The 22,724-nt window shown below is 39.6% G+C and overlaps 3 protein-coding genes across 4 annotated transcripts in view; 1 reads left to right on the top strand and 2 right to left on the bottom strand.

Annotated features, from left to right (window-relative positions):
- Positions 1 to 22,724, top strand: part of LOC134210848 (uncharacterized) — a 331,227-nt gene that overhangs the window by 146,665 nt on the left and 161,838 nt on the right. Inside the window, exon 3 of one of the 2 annotated variants that reach the window (XM_062687203.1) lies at positions 21,023 to 21,049. The exons of the other annotated variant lie outside the window; for it this stretch is intronic. The gene's annotated coding sequence lies outside the window, so the exon portion shown is untranslated. The remainder of the gene's footprint in view (positions 1 to 21,022; positions 21,050 to 22,724) is intronic. 2 annotated transcript variants of the gene reach the window in all.
- Positions 1 to 22,724, bottom strand: part of LOC134209245 (uncharacterized) — an 82,767-nt gene that overhangs the window by 36,723 nt on the left and 23,320 nt on the right. The window contains exons 2-11 of the mRNA XM_062685229.1: positions 20,734 to 20,861; positions 20,467 to 20,652; positions 20,180 to 20,396; positions 19,727 to 20,124; positions 19,514 to 19,658; positions 19,259 to 19,412; positions 7,890 to 7,933; positions 1,649 to 1,761; positions 674 to 1,465; positions 337 to 611 (exon numbers count right to left, since the gene is read on the bottom strand). Coding sequence (XP_062541213.1) covers positions 337 to 611; positions 674 to 1,465; positions 1,649 to 1,761; positions 7,890 to 7,933; positions 19,259 to 19,412; positions 19,514 to 19,658; positions 19,727 to 20,124; positions 20,180 to 20,396; positions 20,467 to 20,652; positions 20,734 to 20,861 — 2,452 coding nt within the window. The remainder of the gene's footprint in view (positions 1 to 336; positions 612 to 673; positions 1,466 to 1,648; positions 1,762 to 7,889; positions 7,934 to 19,258; positions 19,413 to 19,513; positions 19,659 to 19,726; positions 20,125 to 20,179; positions 20,397 to 20,466; positions 20,653 to 20,733; positions 20,862 to 22,724) is intronic.
- On the bottom strand, positions 97 to 1,995 carry LOC134210850 (serine protease inhibitor 2-like). Its single transcript, XM_062687204.1, has 4 exons — positions 1,843 to 1,995; positions 1,649 to 1,761; positions 674 to 1,465; positions 97 to 611 (listed from the first exon to the last, which is right to left on the bottom strand). The coding sequence occupies exons 1-4, from the start codon at positions 1,898 to 1,900 to the stop codon at positions 333 to 335; spliced, it is 1,242 nt and encodes a 413-aa protein (XP_062543188.1). The 5' UTR covers positions 1,901 to 1,995; the 3' UTR covers positions 97 to 332.

Below are 22,724 nucleotides of genomic sequence, written 5' to 3'. Positions count from 1 at the left end.
ATTATCACCGGAAAAAAACAATAAATTAATTTCAATTAGTCACGCGGTGATCAAAACTATCCTGAATATAGAATATTGTTCGTTCTTTACAAGATATTATATTTTTGTTTATTTTTTTAATTGCTCCTTTATTGTTCCACTGCTCTGCATTGGTTGTTAATTTAGGTCATTTTTTATTTTGGTTTTATCAAATCAACAATTTAAAATCACATAGGCGTTACTGGATGGAATAACCTTCAACAAAGATTTTCAATCTAGGTTATATGTTTAACATCAACGGCGTCAATAAACTAATCCAACAATCTGCATCGATGCACAGTCGGGTCGCTCAATCACTGCGCTGGGTTTTCCACCTTTCCAGCAAAAACAACCGTTCCGGTTGACTCCTCCTCAATGAAGAACATGAATGGACGATTGACAACGATTTTCTCCGGTTCGCTGGCAATCGTGAACACCAGCGTTGACCCTGAAGCAGAACCTGCCGTGCTGCCCTTCTCGTCGACAACCAGAACCGTTTTCTGCAGCACATCGGACACCTTGGCTGGAACCGGCCCCCCTCGGAATATCAGACCCAACTCGGCATTGTCCTGGAAGATGCGATCGATTCCCAACTAAAAGAAGTTATTAACAAATATGAGATAAGAAAAATGATGGTAAATGTCTCCCGAGGTACCTGCTGCAGTGCCGTCTTGAGTGAGGCATCATACTCAATGCGGAATCTTGGAAGCTGCAGGCTCACTTCCGTTTCTTCCATGCTGTTGATCGCAGCATGGATCGATTCTGGTGTGACAGCGTTTAGCAATTCGTTAAGGTTGCTCCGCTCGTTGGGCAGCACAACAATCATTGAAAATCTTCCGTCGGAATAGGGCAAACGAACGAGCTGCGCTTTGAGTTCTTTGGAATCCGCGAAGTAATGGTCCTGAATTTGCTTCATGAACGGGACCTGAACAGTTTGACCAGATGCCGTGGTGAATTGTTGATCGCTGGTGGCACTTGGTAGAAATACATCGACCCACAGCCCTTTGAAGTAAACCGCATTCACCAGTAAGAGGACGGAGTCTCTGATATTTTGAGCAGTAACAAATTTTGGTATCATCCCTCGGGTACTGTTTGAAATCCAACTATTAATAGTTTCGGCAGCGGCATCCGCTTCTTGGAAGTTAACACTGTCGATGCGGGCGTGGTATTGCATATCCAGGATTGTTGCAAATTTTTGTGATACTGTTACCATGCTATCGGCAAATACTCGACTGCTAATCAAAAATTGTTCTGCATATTTCTCTAGAGTTTGCATCACCGTTACACAGCTTGGCGTCACGTGGATGTCGGGGTTGCGTCCCAGAGGTGCATTCAGCTCTTGTTGAGTAGATGAGTAAATGCTGGTGCCCTCGTACAGCATATTGAGGAGAAATTTGACAGAAAAAGTCGACAAAGCCACATTTCGATTTTCTTGACGAAGAATATGCTATGGCGAAAAGAAATCGATTTGAATCATACAAATAAACAATCACATCATCCATAATGCATAATTGAGTGTACACTATCGATAGTATTTACTGTTATGGAAATTTATTCCCATTTCGTAAGCATCGAACCGGTTGTTTCTTCACGTGAACCCCACAAAAGTAAACCAAACACCGAAACCCACCTTTATTAGCTGCCAATCAAATTGATCATCCAGCGTTGGTACTGGTTCGGTGCGATCTGAGAAGCGCGCCACCGGACGCGGTTGTGCGGATTTCCTGCTCTCGTTGGGACAGACTACAAAATCGGAAGCACAAAATTAGAACGCGCTTCACCTTATCGAGATAGTATCACCGTGCAGTATTTGACCCATCTTACCGCATATGCTTATCAGTAGTAGCAACAACAACAAATACCGTTGAGCGCATGGGGCCATTACCGGGAACTGAGTATATGTGCAATCGTTGAACAGAACAGCGGGATGCTAAAGAGGGAACGATTGGATGGCTACTGACGATCGTCGATCGATCGGCTAAAAGTTACTCTCCCGCAAGCTGAGTGAACTGTTATTGCACTCAGCACATGGACGTCGTTTGCTTGAGTTCCAACGAGAGAATTTGTTTTCTGGAATGATTATTCCCCTATTTGCCGAAGATTTTGTGATTCAGTGAGGAAAATTTTGTGTATGTATAACTTGGGAATGGCACAGTTTGTCAACATAAGTCTGTACTAATGTTGTACAGTCAGTTTACAAAAGCTTTTTTTAATTAACTATTGCCGAACGAATCATATTATATTGAATATAATCGGAAATGTACATAAGAAACAGTCCACGCACTTCTACTCCAAGGGACCAAAATTTCAAACTGAAAATTAGGATTCAATATCTGCAGGACACGGAAACATACATATTGAATTACCGTCAGGCGGGCTACTTTTGATACAGGGGGCTACTTTGGACACAATCATCTGTTGATACTCAACAAACCCTTAGCCACTTGTATTAACCTCTGAGCAAGCGGTCCATAGAGGCGGTGGTCAATTTCCGGAAGACATAAAACCCTCGGGGAGCTGTCGTTGATCGAGTAGCTCGAGGTTGGGCAGGTTATTATATAGACTGTTGATATTCCATGGGAGAATGGCTTTGGGGCCTTCTGTTTTTGGTCTATAACCTTGGGCGTAGTTGATGTTATGCTGATTCCCATGGACAGCTAAAAGAACAAGCTTACTAAAAATGAAGAAGTTAGTTTGATTTCGTCGATATGATATTTTTCATAGGCTATCATTGGATTTTCTAGGGATTTGATTGTAAGCAACTTTGAAAAACCGACTAAAAACAAAAATATTTAAAAAAATGTTTTTAATAGCTATCAGGCGCAAAAACTTACCCCAATTTTAGATGGCTATCATAGAATTTTTCATTTTCCAACTGGAAGAATATAGTCAGAATCTATTGGATATTTATTGTCTTACTTTGAACAACATTCAACTCAATTAGCCAAGATTTTGTCACAAATTTGAAAGCGGTTTGATCGAAATATATTGATAACAAATTTTGAATAATCGTATTTATTTTTTTTGTTCGTTTAATGCAATTTTGGGGTTCCTTTGTTCAGCGCTCTTTTATTAGATGAAAAAATGTTTCCTTCTTGTCAACATCAGTCTGATTCAATAACGTGGAGAATAGAATTTACACTAATATTGTGCATAATAGTATCAGAAAAATATATTAAGCTCGTTTAGTGGAATGTATTAAACCGTCTAAGACGAATTAAGTACTGTCCATTTAATTCCACCAGTTAATTTTCGTTATCTTTGCAGATACGTATTTCGACCACAACTGTGTGGTCGTCTTCAGTGTCTTGTACTCTTGTACCACACAGTTGTGGTCGAAATACGTATCTGCAAAGATAACAAAAATTAACTGGTGGAATTAAATGGACAGTACTTAATTCGTCTTAGACGGTTTCATAAGAGTATGTTAATTAAAAGGAAATATATATTTTGTATATCATTTTTATTATCAAGCGAAAAGCGCAGCAAGGATGTTGAACAATGTGGTGATCATATTACATTACTTTTTTTTATATTTCCGAGATTAATAATAGATGTTATGATTGGTAATATGTACTTTCTTGATAGGTAACTATCACAAAACAAAAACACTTGCAAAAAAGTGGCGTGGTGGGTTTTTCTACGTTTCTGCAGACGTTGACGGGAGGCGTGTATTGAACTTGTTCAATCAGTTCCTGGAAAAGAATATACTTCCAGATGGTTGGAAAAAGGCAAGAATTATAGTCTTCCAGACCCGCTTCCGCTTATAATTTATATAACCTTATCGCGTTGCAGTCTGTTTGAGATGTGTCCCCGTCGGCTAGATGAATCGATTGAAGTAAATAGTGTGTAGTCGTGGTTAGTGTTAACAGACGTACTCTTTTAAGAGTACATGTACTCTTTTTGAGACAGAAAAATACTGTACTCTTATTTTTCGGAGAAAAAGGTTAGACGTACTCTTTTAAAATATTGTTAGTACAAATTTGATATTCTAACTTAACTACATGCTGGACCGGAAACATGGTTACAACCATGCGTTGGAATTGGGAACATTATTTAAACGTTCGTTCAAGCTGGTAAACCTATTCTTCGGCCTCAGATATCAGACGGTTTCAAACACAATTCCGTCCCACAAATTCGAACGAAAAACAAACCGTTTTGACTCAAATTCCGAACAAGACTCACACTCATATTCCTACAGTTCATAATTCCATCGGTTTTCCGTACGGAGGATCAAGATTACAACCAAATTCAACATCCCATGGAAAGAACCACGGTGTTCGGAATTCGAGACATGTTCATGATTTAAATCAGAACGGTACAATATCGAACTTGAATGGTAAATTTAAAAAAAAACATGGATTGTACTCTTTTGTACTCTGTTTTCACTTTTTGTAAATGTACTCTTTTCAGTCAAGCCGAATCTGGTAACGCTAGTCGTGGTATGCACAATTTAGTGTTCGTAGTGACAAGGGAACGAACGGATGTCTTGCGTTACTTTCATAAGGAATTCCACTTACCTTTGATAGATAACAAAGAGCGAATGGGCTCAGTGAATGAATGAGTTTTTCTTAAAACCGAATCTGAACTTATTACCGTTAGGAATGAGCTTGAGGGGAAATTTAAACTTATTTGCTTAATTAACTGTTAAGGTTAATGTCCCTTAAAAATAAGCACCACCGCCTAACTTGCTTATTTATGGGTCCTTGGGATTTCGAGTGGTGCAAGGGGCCTTCTTAAAAGCTCTCCATCCTGAGCGATGTCTATTTACCGCCATAACCTGTTGCCAGGTTAGATACCAACTTGTTTGTTTTTTTTTGTGAAATCTGTGAGAAAGACTAATTGACCCCCCTTCTGTATAATTTTCACGTCTTAAACATCAAAATGTCTCATGGAAAATTGCACTTTGCAGATGAATGCTTTGCGAAAGTTACATGGTCAGGAGAAGCTTATTTGCTATAACATTACAATTACGATTATCTGACCCAGGGCCAATTGTTACCCTCGCAAAAGGTGTTAATGTGAATCTCGAAAAAAGCATCTGACATAGCTCTGGTCATTACTCACAAACTGGGGGTACAATCTGGGGCCTGTCTAGAATGCGATGCACTTTACAGTGGGCTCTGTTAAACTTTTATAAAAATTTGCGTGAATCTGCAAGCAGGCCCTATTAAACAGATCTGCCCATGATTTCATCGATGACATAACAACCATTGCACTTTCGCACGTATTTAAAATGATTTAAGGACAAACATTGCAAATTTGTAAAATGTTTACCCGTAATCAATCAAATGAGATTCGGAATATGTAATGTATCGATGTGGCCGTGGATGAATCACTCTACTAAACGCGTAATATGTCAAATTCGCTGAAATTTGGAATGGATGATACGTCAACTATTGAATCAGGGGGAGAGATCGTGTGGCGCTTAAAGCACACTAGCCCAGCCCTGATGTTTAAACATTTTTGCCTTTCTCGTACATCAAGGTGTAACGAAAAGGCAATATTTTCACTCCGAAACCGAATTTTTGATAGGGGGTTCGGGAAACAATCTTTCATATAGGAGAAGAGGTGGTAAAATTAGCAGTTGGCTATATCTATATTAAAACACTATTTAAGCGTATGTTAACTATGCACAAGTTTTCCTCGAAATGAAATAAGGTACCAGAACCGAATAGTTATTACCTGGGACGGGACTTGCAAAGAGGAAAAAATGTAACTTCATCTGCAACCAGCAAGCGCTGTCACGAATTGTCAGATGCAACCAGCACCTTTTTGTGTAAAAGTATTGGTATCCATCAAAAAGTATTCCGAATGATTTTGTTTTACGAGTACTTTTTCACTTTGAAAAGTATTCTAGAAAAGCCGGACAGCTTAATATTGAACTGTTATGAATACGTGTTTTATTTCCGATAGGAAAATCTTTATAAAAATAAGTTTACAAATCCGTAAATCACTAACACTTTTATTGTGCTCAGAAGATTCTACCCGGGATTTAGGTGAAACACTCAAGGAAACAGTTGAGAATCGATGATCAACTGTGATGAAAAGAAGAACAAGTGTCAAAACAAGGAAAAAGAAGCCGTCTTTGCAGGTCTCGTCTCAGGTTATTACTATCCAAAATATCCTCGTTTGATTCCGTAGAAATAGGATCTGATGTAATTTTTCACCATTTTTCCGTAAGCTTTAATTCTTAATGATATTGGAAACGACTGGAAATAGTTTTTATGAAGAAATTTTGGCTATCTCAATCTTGAAAAAAAAAAACATTAAACGATTAACTTTTTACTCTGCCCCGACGTTTCGACCATTGGATGTGGCCTTTTTGGTCAATCTTTTCGTCCTAATTAACATGTCGCTACGACACCCAGAACGACATGTAAATTAGGACGAAAACGATTTATCAATCAATCAGGCCCAATAAGCCGTCTGGAAAACCAATAATTACGAGCAATATAAGAGATATAATCGGCAGAGACCTAGGCGACGAATAAAGGATCACGATTGGAAGCTTGGAACATGGAACTGCAAGTCGCTAGGTTTCACGGGTTGCGAGAGGATGATCTACGATGAATTACACCCCGCAACTACCAAAGCTGTGGCACCACCAACGAGATGGGACCCAACTTCTTAGTGCTGGGTAAGATGCGCCAACGTGTGATTGGGTGGCAGCCAATCAACGCAAGGATGTGCAACCTGAGGATGAAAGGCCGTTTCTTCAACTATAGCATCATCAACGTGCACTGCCCACACGAAGGGAGACCCGACGATAGCCCTTACTTTGCACCGTTCAATGTGCAAAAACGATCCATAAATAAAAGAAAAACGATCCATAAATAACATTTGAATGTTCCATAAAACGCTACCACAAATCCATAAAATAGTTCGGGAGATTCCATAAAGAATGATGATGATCCATAATTTTGGTCATATGATCCATAATTTTGATAATGTGATCCAAAATCCTTGGAAAGAAGGCCAATGAAACTATATTAATTGATTCACACATTTTTTAAAATCTATGGATCATTTAGCAAAATTTATAAATCTTATTACCATAACTATGGATCATTTGAACAAAGTTATGGATCAATTTGCAAGAATTATGGATCATATTACTGAAATTATGGATCATCATTACGATAAAAATGCGCAAAATTTATGCATCAAAATATAGTTTTTTATGGATAATTTTCCTAAGAATTATGGATCGTTTGTTATACGTTCATGGGGAAATAGCAAGAATTGTATTGTTTCTTTTGACCATTTTAATTGAAAATATTTTACAATTTATTGCTAAATTTTAGCTTAGTTATTGATCGAAAAAATATTCTTCATGGAATCTCCAGAACTATTTTATGGATTCATGATACCGTTTTATGGAACATTCAAATGTTGTTTACGGATCGTTTTTCGTTTTTGACGTAGGACTTACGTCTTTCTTTACTATACTGGGTGTCATTTAGATTTTTGGAAATCGAGAGCGGAAGGGAAGATTTTGAACGTTACTAGCGCCTTTACCTTTCGATGGATTTTTAAGATTTATATATCAATCGACTCGGACACTCTCCAGCAATTTGCCTATTTCATTGAAACTTAAGATTATTAACAATAAGCTATTGAAAATTTCAATTCTTGTCAAAACCAGCAAAAAATTCATATGTAACCAATCCCGTGCATTCCTAACACGGACATCAGAATGCGGTATGTTACGGGCCTTCGGGTCTATCGGAAGATTTGCTTTGTGTATAAAAGAAGCAGTGTCTGCCGTGTGCGAGTCATTACAATTTGTGACAGCAGTGCGTACTGACGTGCTTTTTGCTCGCGCATTTTTTTTTCGTTTCGTTCGTTCGTTCGCTGTGTTTACCTACACAGCGACAGCATGCATTCACCAGCAGTAGAGCTGCCGGTGGGTCTGCGAATATGCATGAAAAAAGTGGGCGCATTTTTTTGTCATTCTGTGCTTGATGATGGTCGGATGCAGTGGGGTCGGTTGCGATGGATGCAACCGCCCATCGTATCGCTCGGAGTTCATGTCTAGTGGCCGATGATGGCTGAGGCAGCGAGGACAGCGGTGGTGGATGAAGAAGAATAAAATTAGAGAGATTTGGTCTGCTCATCCACGAAAAGTGAAAAATCCACATGATCCCGGGATGGGTACGAGTCATGGCATATGACGGACCATATGTTAAGTTGTGCTTGGTACTAAACGACATGATGGTTATATGTACTATAACAGTTCTGATTTCCCAGCAAAAAAAAAATCAACTACAATGATGAGAATAAAAATTGGATTAAAATAATTACTTTCATTTATTCGCAGAAGGCATTAGCAATTAAAGATGCACAATCAGCAATAGTGTTAATATCCATTTTAGATTAGAAAATTTCGCTGTATTACATGTAAATGTTTTGAAAAAGTCCGCAAAAAATAATTTCCAGAAGAATATTTAAATAAACATAATCTTATTCTTTGTTTTTCATTTTCTGAGAAATTATATTATTAAACTTGACGTAGACTTATTAGCAGTACCTCCTCTATTTTAGTAGGGTTACTGCTCCTTGACTTATTTCTTATTGTTTTTAAAATTGTTAGCAATTTTATTAATAGAATTTTAAAACTTCAAATACTATCATCATTAAGAAATTTATAAATGCCCTACATTTGCTAAAGTAATTAAGTTAGAAACAAAGTAATTCTAATTATGTATTTATTTATCAGTTTTATTTTCAGAAGCTTTGAATAAACATATTGCTAATAATTCTACACAGCATGGAAGTTGTCGCTTCCAATATCAATACCTATAATCAAACTCCATAGATCCAAAAGCACAGAGAACAGACATGGATGCTCGAACAAAATTTCGAGCGATTCAGTATGAACACTAGCGCTAAAAAGTAGAATACGGCAAATTTAAACCACATTTATCAGCACACTAGCACCGCGCAACGGGGGCATAACGACCTACTTCAAATAGAGGTGTGCGCCGCCGCGACGCCGCCGCCGCCGACATTTTTGCATCGGCGCGCCGCCGTTTAAAATTTGTCACGCCGCTGATCTAAAAATTCCCACGCCGATTGAAATTTTCAGTGGAAACTCCTCAGATTTATTGGATTTTCCGTATAATTTCCTGATAGACCTCTACAACATTACGTTGAAACTCAGAAAATGTTCAATTATTTCTATGAAAATTCCATTCAATATCTTGTTAAAACTTTGAAGAGCTCTCCGTAAAAACTAAGCGTGAAAATTGCGAGTAGTTCTCGTTGAAATAAAAAAAATCTAATTGAAATTGAATTTTTGAACAGAAAAGAGTTGTTCGGCAGAAAGTCACAAGACTGAAAGTTGATAGGCCGAATCGTTTAACCGAAAAGACTAATCGGTAGAAGCCTACCCGAGCAAAGCATAAGAGCAAAGCGATAACTTGTTTTAATGTTGTGAAATCATCGATTATGTTTACTTAATTTGATATCTTTTTGGTCGTTTTAACGGTTAAAATAACAAAACGTATAGCAGAATTAGCTTCCTGTGACATCAAATCAAAAACAATTTCTGCTGTCGATGAGAGAAAATCGAAAACTAAATTTGATATTGATTTCCGATATCAAAATAAGTACACAGTTTGATGTCATATCATTCAATTTACAGGCTACAGCAACATGAGATCAAAATAAGTAAACAATCATGATGATTTAAACATATTTGAAAACAAATTGTGAATCAATTTGATGTCAAAATCAAAATATTCTATATGCTCTCATTATTTTTTTAGACTTTGGTAGGATATGTAGCCTACAGATATTTGGCTGAGAATCTCATTTGGGCGAACAGTTTCTTTGGCTCAAAAATCGTGAACTTGTCCTTCGGCCGAAAAAGTCGTTTGGTCGAAAGGGCAATTTGGTAAAAGTGGACATTCGGTCGAAAGTGTCGTTCGGCTGAATTGGTCATTTCGGATATTTTCACGACAATAACGGGAGAATCTTTTGAATTTCGCCTAAAAAAATTGATGAACTTCCCCAGAAATTCTTCAAGTTTTTTTTCCAGAATATTCATTTGAAAATTATTTTCAGATTTTCCACGGGAACTACTTTCAAGTTTCGAGAACTCTTTGTAATTATCAAAGAAAATTGTTTGGGATTTACATGAGAATTTCTACAGAGTTTTTACGGGAAGTTGTTCCACATTTCTAAAGGAAAATATTCGGAATATTCACGGAAAGTTCCTATTGAGTCTCTGTTGAGTATTCTTTAAAATTCATACAGAAAATTTTGACTAGTGAAAAAGATGCTTTAATGTTGACTTCCCCAATCTAAATTAATCAAGACGGTTAGTTTTTTATCCTTTATCGAAGTGATCTTTTTTTTCGCAGGGAGAAGTTCATCATTAAACGGCTAGTTTGGCATAGCCAACTTCAAAACATCGGAAAAATGCTCGGATTTTTTTAGGATTGTTTTTGGATTTCTTCAGAAAATTCTTTCTTTTTTCGATTAAAAATTCTTGGTAAGTTTCATTCCATTCCAATAAAACCGAAAGTGACAGACGGCCGAGCTGGTGATTTGGCCGAAAAAGCCGTTTGCCCTAACAGGTCGTCTGGCCGAAACTGTCGTTGCCCAAAAATGCCATTGACCATAAATAGTTTTTTGACAGAATGGGCCATTTGGCCAAAAATGTCATTTGGTCCAACGGAGTCATACGTCCAAATTTCAATGACTGAACCTCGTACTGAACGGGTAATATGGTCAGTAATGGCCACTTGTTTGGCGAAATAGTCTTTTTGTCAATTGACCATTGAACAAAATTCCGTGGCCTCTCTATTTTTAGGTCGATACTGGACTTTAGGCCAAAAGGCATCAAGCCAGGTACGATTTAGCAAAACGATTCACGGAAACTGTTATCAGCTCAAAACTAGTTTGACCAAAAATGTAGTTTGGCCGAAAAAGATGTATAGCTAAAAGGAAAATTTGGACGGACTTGTAAAAAGTTGTTTACCCTAACAGGTCAGTTGACCAAAAATGCCGTTTGGTAAAAAAAGGCATTTGGCCCTTAAATGTCAGAAAAAATATTTTAAGCTCTTTTTAGTGGAATGTATTCAACCGTCTAAGACGAGTTTAGTCCAAGTCCAAGTAGACAAGTCGAGTCAAGTACGAGACACTGAAGACGACCACACAGTTGTGGTCGAAATACGTATCTGCAAAGATATCAAAATAATTGGTGGAATTAAATCGAGAGTACTAAACTCGCCTTAAATGTCCTTTCTGTAACCTTCTTTGAAAATTGTCGTTCGGCTGAAATGATCATTTTGCCAAAGAAGACGTTTATCTGAATAGGCCATTTGCAGAATATGTCGGTCGGCCAGAAGGCTTGTTTTGCAGAAAGGACATTTTCGGGTCAAATTACCATTCCTACCAAACACCATTTTCGGTCAAATGATCTATTTGGTTAAACTTTTTTTTTCGGCCAAATTACCAGTTCGGCTGAATGTCCATTTCGTCTGTATGTCGTTTTCGGTAAAAATACATTTTTGGTCAAACCATTTTTGACCTTATAACAGTTTCGGATAAACGTTCAATTGGGTCCAAAAGCCCTACATCGTTTATGGTTGCAAACGATAGTGCATCGGTCAAGAATACATGATGTTATACAAATTCTGATAATAGTCTAAGTCTGTAAAAATGATAATTTTGTGTTTGAGTCTTTTGAAGACATGTTTCGGAATAAGCAACGTATGTTGCTAAAAAAGCTACATTTTAAAACGAATGAACCATCAACCCAAAATGTCAAGCCCATATATTAAAGGTTAAAGGTTAAATCAAGTGCCCTGTGGTGTTTTGCTAGTACGTTTGAATCATATAATTCCATACGTCAAAAAACCCAAAAATGTCGAGAGAGCATTTTCCATCTATTTTTAAATTTCAAATTAAACAATGTTCCTTGTGACTTTTGAGTTGGAATAAAAACGAATGCGTTCAGGGTGATTAGCTTCATCGTTCCCTGAAAGAAAATCGAATTTTGATACTTCCGATATTCCGTTCAACAGTCTTTCAACTTAAATGTCATTAGGCCAAACGGATGGATATTATGGACTAAATTACCCATTCAGTTATTGACATTTGGCCGTATGACCTGTTAGCCTAAACGATATTTTCGGACAAACGACCCATTTTGTCAAACGAATATATCGGCTAAACGGCATTTTTTGGCTGATGACCTATTCGGCCAAACGACCTGTGAAGGAAAACGAATTTTTTTTCGGCCAAATTACCAGTTCGGAAATACGGCTTTCGGCCAATAGAATTTCCCAAGAATTTCTTACGGACAATACACTAGTCGTTCGATAACTGCAACATGACGCATTCTAGACGTCAAACAATTGTCGGACGTCGTCAAAATAGAAGTGCATCTGATTGTTCACCGCAGTTATGCAGTTATCATCGACTTTGACTTAGTAGAATTCCAATAATTTCGAACAATTTTTCGTTGAATCATTCTCAAACAAAACAATCATCCTTGGACATTCTAAAGAAGTTTCCGTTGAACTTACATAGAGTTTCTCCTGAACATTCCAGAGAATTTTCTCGAGAACTCCTTAGTCTTCTGCGGAAATTCTTAAGGGTTGACTGTTTTATCGTTGGCCATGCCAAACTAGCCGTCTTTATTATTCTAGACTGAGAAAGCCAACGGTAAAACATCCATTCAACCAGCCGCACTCTGCTATGTTTTATGCAAATTTGGAAGAATACTCAACAGAAACTCAACAAGAACTTTTCATAAATTTCCGAAGTTTTTCCTGTAGAAAATTCTGAAGTTTTTCATGTAAATTGCGACAAATTTTCTGCTGAAATTCCAAACAATTTTATTGGGGAATTCAAAAGAGCTGGTAATTCCAAAGATTTCTCGAAACTTCAAGCAATCCGAAAATATTTTCCAAATTTTTGTTTTTCTCCAGATTTTTCTGGAGAAGTTCATCAGATTTTTCATGCGAAAATCAAAAAACTAATGTCTTGGAAATATCCCGAAAAAATGCAAAAAAAAAACTTAGAAAAACGTAATGAAAAAAATCGCCACGCCGATTCACGCCGCCGCCGCCGCCGGGTAAAAAGGCTTTCGGCGTGACGCCGAAAACGCCGCCGCCGCCGACCAAAATTCTGACAAACGCCGCCGCCGACGAAAATTGGACCGGCGCACACCTCTAACTTCAAAATGACCAGTACAAACTTCTACACAAGCACGCGAATGAAGATGAACTTCTGTTCTCTGTGCCAAAAGTTAGAAGTCAAATGTAAATACGTTGCGTTTATATAAGTCCTACGTCTACTCGCGGTTATGTTAAAAACATTACCCATTGCTGGTTTTTATGGATCCATCTTTATTGTTTATATGCAAAAGTATGTTTTGTCAGACCCGACGACGAGAAAGAAGCGTTCTACGCACAGCTGGAGCAGACATACGATGGATGCCCACTGTGGGACGTCAGCATCGTCATCGGTGACATGAACGCACTGGTAGGAAGGGAGGAAATGTATAGACCGGTCATCGGACCGGATAGTTTGCACACCGTATCGAATGACAACGGCCAACGATGCATAAACTTCGCAGCCTCCCGCGGAAAGCCACTGGGGTTGGCCAACTACCAGGAGATCTGTATAAACACGGTGGTGAGGCACTGCATAGAGCGCTGCACTAGGTCATTACCAAGATTTAGGAGGAGGAAGTTTTGCCGCAGGAGTGGATGGAAGGTGTCGTGTGTCCCAGACCGATGCTCGATGCTCGTGGAGGACCAACGCGCACTTGAAGTTTTCGAAAGGAAAGTGATACATACCATCTACGGTGGGGTGCAGATGGCGGATGGTACGTGGAGGAGGCGAATGAACCACGAGTTGCATCAGCTATTGGAAGAACCATCCGTCGTTCACATCGCGAAAATCGAAAGACTGCGGTGGGCCGGGCACGTAGCCAGAATGTCAGATAGTAACCCGGTGAAAATGGTTCTCGACAACGATCCGACGGAAACAAGAAGGCGAGGTGCACAGCGGGCAAGGTCGATCGATCAGGACGGATGACGATTTGCGGACCCTCCGCAGACTGCGTGGTTGGCGAAGTGCAGCCATGGACCGAGCTGAATGGAGAAGACTTTTATGTATTGCACAGGCCACTTCGGCCTTAGTCTGGTAATAAATAAATAACACCGTTCTAGTTTTTTTTTTCAAATTCCATGCGAATATCTAGAAATGCTCACGACTCTGCAATGTTCCTTACATATTGTGCAAAAAGTGGAAAAAATATCATAAAATTCAAATCCTGGGGGCTGTATGCATATTTCGATGATAACCCAAATATTGATTGTTGTGTGGAATTCAATCATCTGAAATTGTTGTTTGAGAACAAAATGTTGCATTTTGTGTTCTTTAGGGCCTTCTTAGGGCTGCAAAATGGTGGGTTGACATAAAGGAAGGAGCGCCCAACAGAGCTCTGGTCCCCACAAGTCCCTATCTAACGCTTCCACGAGTCGTCCGATGACAAAAGACCGCCAGCTAAGGGTTGTGTACTTGGCTGGTAGTGCAGCCTGGGCACTGTTGTCCTTCTGACATCAGCTAGAGTGAGAAGGTACGCCTCGAGCGGCTGTTCACCAGGAGGTGTGGCTCAAACAGCGTCTGCCTGGTACCCAGCGGTTGATTAACGAAATGCTGTTTCGTGTCAGCTATACCTAAGGTGGCAGCCCTATCATTGCGATGTAGGTAACGCGACCCCGGTAAGGTAGCTTACTGAATCCTCTCAAATACCACGAAAAATGGAGATAGAAGAAAAAGAGAAGGTTATTTTTGGCAACCGACCCGGCAACGAAATAAGGGCTATGATTGGAAACTCGGTACTTGGAATGTCAGGACCCTAAATGAACCTGGACGAGTGAGCCTTCTGGCTCGCGAACTGCAGAAGGTTGGAGTGAACGTGGCCGCTATTCAAGAAGTCCGATGGCCCAGATCCGGAGAACGTGAATTCCGAGCCGTGGACCCCACGACCAACACTGCATTCAAGTATAACATCTATCACAGCCTCGGTGAAAAAGCAGAGCATGGAGTTGGTTTCGTAGTGATGGGCAAGCAGATGAAGCGAGTGATGCGGTGGAAACCCATTAGCGAACGAATCTGTGTGTTGAGCAAATTCTTCAATTACAGCCTAATCAACGTTTACGCACCGACAAACGATAAATCCGACGACGTGAAGGACACGTTTTATGAATGTCTTGATAAAGCCTAAGGAGAGTGCCCAAAGCATGACGTGAAAATTGTTATCGGAAACGCTAACGCTCAGGTCGGTAGAGAGGACTTTTTCCGTCCCATAATCGGTAGGAAGAGCCTTCACTCCGCTACCAATGACAACGGCCTACGGTTAGTAAATTTTGCTGCTGCCAGAGGGATGGCCATCAGTAGCACCTACTTTACACGAAATAACATCCGAAAGCACACCTGAAGACACCCAAATGGTGAAACTTGCAACCAGATAGACCATGTTCTGGTGGATGGGCGCCATTTCTCGGATGTTATCGATGGGCGGACATTCAGAGGTCCGAACATTGACTCTGATCACTACCTCGTTGTCAGTAAAATTCGATCACGGTTGTCAACTGTATCGAACGAAAGATCACAGCGAACGATGCGATACAATATCCAGCGATTGTCGGCGGAAGGAGTATCGGCTGAGTACCGCCAGAAGCTCGACGAACGGATAAGTGCAATCAACGTTAGCGAAAACATCAACGATCTATGGGAGTCGATCCATGGAGTGGTGAGCACGAAGTACATGGTCACTGGCAATCAACGTGGATTCATTAGTGGGGGTGGTAGTGAAATGGTGCTGGATGGTGAAAGATTTGAAGTGGTAGAAGAATTTGTGTATCTTGGAACATTAGTAAACGTGCAATAATAATGTTATCCGCGTGACGAAAAGGCGTATGGTAGCTGCGAATAGGGCTTATTACGAACTTCGTAACCAGTCCGCAAATGAAGACAAAATTCGCGCTGTATACTACTCTGATTCTTCCGGTGGCTTTATACGGCCATGAGACATGGACGTTAAAGGAGGCTGATCGGAGAGCTCTCGGAGTGTTTGAGCGTAAGGTGTTGCGGACAATACTCGGCGGTAAACAGGAGAATGGTATCTGGCGGCGTCGCATGAATCACGAATTGTACCAGCTGTATAAAGGGCTGGATACTATTAAGCTTATACAACACGGCAGACTACGGTGGGCTGGTCACGTTGTTCGTATGCCGGAAGAACGTCAAGCGAAGATAATATTGAGTAGAGAACCCGGAATAGGCCGCAGGATTCGTGGAAGGCAGCGTACACGATGGCTTTTTGCAGTTGAAGAGGACCTGAGAGCGCTCAATGTTCAGGGCGACTGGAAGCGATTGGCCCAGGATCGAGTCCAGTGGAGAAGGATACTTCATTCGGCGTAGGTTCATCGAAGAGCTGTAGCCCATCAAGTATCAAGTAAGTAGGGTCTTCTTAACTTTTAAGCAGTGCTTACTCATGCACTTAAACCTAGTTTGAGGCCTAAGCGGAGGTGAAAAAATCGGCCTTTAAAAGGAAAGAGACGTTAAAAAAACTTCATATCTGGTTACATTTACACTCTAAGCATGACGTCTCAAATATTAAGTCGAATCACTTTTGTTACAAATTAGATATCCAAAAAAATGAAATCAAGAAACGTTTTGTTGTTTGTTAAACATTTCTAACAAAGCACTGAAGACGTTTTATAGAAGAAAATTAAATACGTATTTGTCGACTCAGAATAGAGTTATTTAGTAGGCGGTAATAGAAAAATGTGTATAACATTAAGTATAAAAACAGCTTTTTGTTTATAGTTTGTTCAGCGGCGCAGCCGAGATTTTTGATAATTTGTTTCGAAGCTCCGTTGAATTTCGTTGAAAACTAGTTTTTTCTTGCGAATTTTTTGGAATTTAATGAAACGAAATCAAGAAATCAGATTTCGCCATGCCTAAATTCCATAGAATTCGTATCGAACCAAATCGAAATTTTTCGAAATACCGCATATGCTTAGTATTAGCAAATGGTTGTTTTTTTTCTATTTGAAAACTTTTATTATATTTTGCTCAAGTAGAAAACAGAATACTTTTCACTTTATTCTATGTAATACAACAGATCCTACGGACTTCGTTTCGCCTAAAATTGATTTATTCTATAATTAGTTCTCGAGTTATGTAGAAATTCCTGGTTCATTTGTATGGGAGCCCTCCTTTCCAGAAGGGGGAGGGGTTTCAAACACAGAAACATATCTTCCCTTCCAAAACTTCCACATGCCTGATTTAGTTCCATTTGCTTGATTAATTCTCGAGTTATAATGAAATTGTGTTTGATTTGTATGGGAGAGGGGAGGGGTCTCGAACCATCTTAAGAATCTTCCCCGGCCCCAAAAACCTCTGCATACTAATTTTCAAGCGAATCGGTTCAGTAGTTTCCGAGTCTATAATGGTCAGACAGACAGAAATTCATTTTTGTGTATCACCCAACCAGAGTTTGCAACATTTTATTGCAATCTTGTATTAGTTTCGCGTACAGTTTGCCATAATTTGCGACATATGCACGTGGATAGCCTTGATAGCCTTCGCTCTCGTCTTTTCTCATCTGAAATATAGTCCAGATGGTTAGCGCGTAAGTCGAGTTGCGCTAAACATGGAGGGTCGAGTTTAAACACACGTCTTTGCCCGAATTTTCTTGTAAGGTTGTTGAGATTGTCGAAGTATACAACATTTCTTTCCCCGATGGGAGTGTAAAATTAGATTCAATATAGAAACAAACACATAATCAGTTATTATTTTCTCGTGAGCTGGCAATTAGGTTAGGGCCTGCCGTTTACTTAATGCAATCTGTGCATATGTCGCAAATTATGGCAAACTGTACGCGAAACTAATGCTAGATTGCAATAAAATGTTTCAATCTCTGGTTGGGTGTAGGAAAATATTATTTCCAGGAATATGATATTCTACGGGAGATCATCAAATTGGAGAGTTGGTTTTCGGAGAATTGTACAATCCAGAACACAAAATATATGCCCCAAATTTGGTTGAAACCAGCCAAGGGGTTCAGAAGCTACACATTAACTACTATGATCGCCTTCTTGCGTTTGCGATTCCGCAGGGAAAGTATCGCGCTAGAGTTTTTTTTTCACGCAAAATAGAATCGTTTTGCTCATCCGCCGAAAAATTATTTCGGATCAAAAAGCATGTAAACCCAATCGAAGCGTGTTTTATGTTTACGTCATTCCATACCAAATAATTTCCCAACACTGAACTCCTCACACGTGTCCCATTAAAAGTAAATTAGGTAAACCACCGTAGCAAGGCTGTTATCGACAAAACCTTTAATTGAAAGAGCTGAATGGATGCTACGTATATTGGACAGTAATCGAGCATAATTTAGCTCAGTGAGTAATAATTTATAAATAATTTGAATCTGAGAGTGGTGAAGAGGAACGAAAACTACATGCGATCAATCACTGCTCAATTCTGCATGAGCAATTTAAAGAAGCAATTTTTATCATGATACACACAATTTGGATAGCACAAAAAGTTGTTCTTTGTGATTTTGATTGGACGAGCCTTGCAGACAGGGCAGTGTTTCTCTCTTTGCCTGTCTCCTCGTGACTATGGTGTATTTCCAATCTTCAGTTTATTGTACTGTCGTTTACGCGTAACGTTAATCATTATATTGATTATTTGGCTTACTCAGTGAGAAAAGAGTTATTATTAGGAAAATAAAATACATATCATTGGCAACAAATGCAATTTCTTCAATAATTTCGCAACGGCAAAGCTTGCTCAAAGTGTCAACGTGGATTGCATTTGCAAAGTAGTTAGTGTGCCTCAAATGATTGAATCGCCCAAAAGAAGGAGTTTTTATTTGCAAAGCTGGAATGTTCTAAATGAAATTTCAACATTAGACAAAATAAGCGAAAAATAATCATATCTGCAAATAATAATAAATTCAATCCAATAACATTCCACACGGACAAAACCCCAATCAGCACATTAATCTTACTCCCTTTGGGGAATCACACTCTGAGTATTTTATTATCGTTTTTCCACATTACGACTAATTTACAAATCGAGGGTAGAAGAAAAAATAAAGCTACGTTTCGAAGTTGTCATTTTGGGCTTGTTGTTGATTGTTCAATCAATTGGTAACACAGAGCGTTCGGTTTCTGCTGCATATTCTGTCTACCGTCCTCTCTCCGTTGCTATTGGATTCTCCACTTTCCCCACAAACAGCACAGCATCGGAATCTTCATCTTTGATGTAAAACACGAACGGCCGATTGGCTTCGAACTGAATGGGCATTTCTGGGTCACTGCCAAATTTGTTTACCAGTTGAATCTCTGAAATGACGAGCGACAATGAGGAAACGTTAGTTCACGTGCTATCAACCCCAACGAGGGTTAACGGGGTTATCAGCTTGAATGTCTAATTCCACGCGTACCTGTCGCTGCGAAAGCAAGCGTTCCCTTTTCATTGACTTCGATGCCAGCTTTCTGAAGAATTTTTGACACCGCCAGAGCTGATGTTTTCCCTCCGGAGAGTTCCGGAAGCGCTGCCTCATCGGTGAATACTTCTGTTATCCCCAGCTGCAAAGTGGCGTTGTTGTTTACGAATCAGTGGTATTTTCTAATAATTTGTTTGTTATAGAACCTACCCTTATCAGCGCGTCGTTCAGCGTGGTGCTGTAATCAAATTTAAATTTAGGAATAATGACGACTATCTCCTCTCGCTGTAGATTTGATTCGAGCTTTAGCAGATTTTCATCTGTAAGTGACTCGACCATTTTATCCAACGACCGATTCGCGTACGGCAGAACGATGGTCATCGAAAAGTGGCGGCCTTTGTAAGGCAATCGCAGCATTTCCAGCTCCATATCCTGATCGTTCAGGTACTCGTAGATGTCGGTCTGCTCCATGAACTCCGCATTGACGGTACTGTTCTCGGTCACGTGAAACGTGCGCATTTTGTTGTGCTCTTCCTTGAAGGAATTTCTCCAGGATGCTTTCAAGAACAATGCGTTGACTATGATCATCACCGAGTCTTTGATGAGTTCTGAAATTGAAATATTCATGATTGTATGTTTAATAATGTAGGATAATATCAGTACCTGCGTCCACCAAATCTCTCAAGTGGCCATTGGTGATATTGAAGCACCAATCGTTGATTTTGCCAGCGGTCTCGGCAGTGCTGTTGAACACCACCGATTCTATTGTCGTTTTGTAGCATGACTGCACCAGCTCGGAATATGCGTCTGTGACATTTGCTGCCTTCTGGTCGATAAATATCCGAGTCCCAACGTTGAATTGGTAATTGCTATTTTCTTTCTGACAAACAGTGAAAACAGAAAAGTCTGTTAGCAGCGACCGTAACATAGAACAAGGAATGGCATCTAACCGAAGATGTTTCCAGAAATTCCTGATAGAGAAGGCGATTTTTCTCCAAATCCGACCCAACTAGGACAAGTGACAGCTCCTGTCTGGTTTTACTATGCTCTTTTGATGCTTCGTACAGCAGAGAAAGTAACAATTTGATGGAGAATGGGGAGAAGATAATGTTCGTCGGCTGGTGATGGAATACTTCCTGGTAAAGCAAAGAAAAAAAAGTAATCGTATTACGGTGACAGATTTCGAAGTACTACATGCTATGTTTGCGTGCACCCACCTTGACAAGTTTCCAATCAAGGTCATTGTTTAGGAGAACAACGTCAGGTTGACTCTGTAGATGGTTTGATTTATGACTTCCGACACTTCTGAGTGTTGCCGAGGTGGTTAATAAAACTATAAGAAAAACTTACGAATAGTTTATTGTGACTTTTCTGGGTTGGAAGATTGATGGGATGGGACGAAATCATGTTAATATGAATCAAAGAAAATTGGGTAGGGATATAAAGACGAATATCAAACATGTTTTTCAATTCTTTTTAACATTCTCTTTTTTTCTTTTCAGGTAGGCCTCATAAGACATTTTGTAGTTATTGGTAAGATAAAAAATGCAACATTTTTATTTCCAATAATATGCTGTTATACAAAATTAAATTCAAGTTGAAAGGTAGAGCTATACAAAACAAAGAAGGATAGCTTGTCTCTGGTGTAAAGCTGGTGATTGTTTAGACATTTTAGGCTAGATCAATACTACATAAAATACAAATCTAAATCAATCGTCATCAATCGTTGCTCAATGTTATTTAGAAAATATGAAAGGATAAAGGCTATCTGATCTGAAAAAAGGGCACGAGCTTAAGTTTTCCAAATACAGTAAGATTATTCTTCTGAACATATGAGCTGACTAAAGAAGATGTGAGGTTCAACAGTGGGATCTGTTTAGCTGTTATCTACAGCAGCATATATCCGAAGGCAAGGAAATTCGAAAGAAAATTTGAAAGAAATTCCCAAAGACATTCGTGGGAAACTTGACGGAATTTCCCAAGGAATTTCGAAAGAAATTCAAAAGGGAAAGCGAAAGAAATTCCCAAGGGAATCCGGAAAAATTCCCAAGGATATTCGAAATACATTCCCAAAGCAATTCGAATGAAATTCGAAAAGATGTTTTGGAGAAACTCGAAGGAATTTTCCAAAGAATTTCCCAAGGAAATTCGAAAAAAATATCAAGAGAATATGAAATATTTTTCCAAGGGAATCCGAAAAAAATCTCAAGGAAATTCGAAATAATTTCCCAAGAAACTTCAAAAAAAGTCCCGAAATAAATTCTAAAGAATTTCCCAGGTAACCTCGAAGGAATTCCAATTTCCAAGGAAATTCGAAACGGACCCATCCGTGAACCTGCATTGTGGTCCCCGTATTTAGCAGCCAATAACTCTGCCACCTTCTGAGCACCTCCGAATTATTGCCCCTTATAAAACGTCCAGTTGTGGAGATGGTGATAGTAGCTGTAGAGGAGTGATAGCTCCTTGATCCGTGCCAATGGACCCGTGCTACAAGGTGGAGACCGACGTCGATAATAGTACATACGAATCTGATCACCTTCGACAGGAAGAGGAATTCAGTTGGCAAGTTTTTTCCGGCTGTTGGCAAGATTGGCACAGGCAGACTCGACTGGTGTTGATGGGAACAATCCGGGAGCAATTCCGACGGATTGGTAAAAGGTAGAATAGAATGTCAGTTCTGGTGGGTCAAGCAGATGAGTTCCAAGTCGTATGTAGAGCAGACTTCTGTCGATAAAGGACTGCGGATGCAGCAGTCGTACCTCAACTGATTGGAAGTTGAGCCGAAACCCCGTCCATGGCAACAAGGAAAAGTGTGACTGCCAGAACCGACCTGTGCCTCCTGGTAGGATCTCGAAGCTTCATTTCTGATAAGGACCTGGAAGAACATCCTTAAGGAAGTTTCGGATAATGGCAAGGATGTTATTCAAAAATATCCATTTGCTGTGTCGCCTTAGATCTAGAGGCGTCCAGGCGTGGAGATGTGAAGGGCTGCCAGGTGCTGCTAGAAGGCGTCCTAAAAAACTACCCTAGGCCATCGGTCCTTTTCCGTACCCAGGGCGAAACGCGTGCTTTTGGAAATTTTCCAGAATTTCTTCGGGAAAGCATTTTAAATTTCTTCGGGAAAGTATTTCGAATTTCCACGGGAAATTCCTTCGAATTTCCACGGGAAATTCCTTCGAATTTCCACGGGAAATTCCTTCGAATTTCC

Source organism: Armigeres subalbatus, chromosome 2, assembly GCF_024139115.2.
Source record: "Armigeres subalbatus isolate Guangzhou_Male chromosome 2, GZ_Asu_2, whole genome shotgun sequence".
In the NCBI taxonomy this organism is placed as follows: Eukaryota; Metazoa; Arthropoda; class Insecta; order Diptera; family Culicidae; genus Armigeres; species Armigeres subalbatus.
Note: the sequence above shows the minus strand (reverse complement) of the source record. Positions and strands in the feature narration are given on the sequence as shown.

What these genes read in the sequence shown, in the direction of transcription:
- LOC134210850 (XM_062687204.1), bottom strand. Translation starts at nt 1,900, where the DNA reads ATGGCCCCATGCGCTCAACGGTATTTGTTGTTGTTGCTACTACTGATA. An exon ending in TTGATTGGCAGCTAATAAAG is followed by an intron (nt 1,466 to 1,648) that starts GTGGGTTTCGGT and finishes TTTTCGCCATAG; the next exon opens with CATATTCTTCGTCAAGAAAA. An exon ending in TCAAGACGGCACTGCAGCAG is followed by an intron (nt 612 to 673) that starts GTACCTCGGGAG and finishes AACTTCTTTTAG; the next exon opens with TTGGGAATCGATCGCATCTT.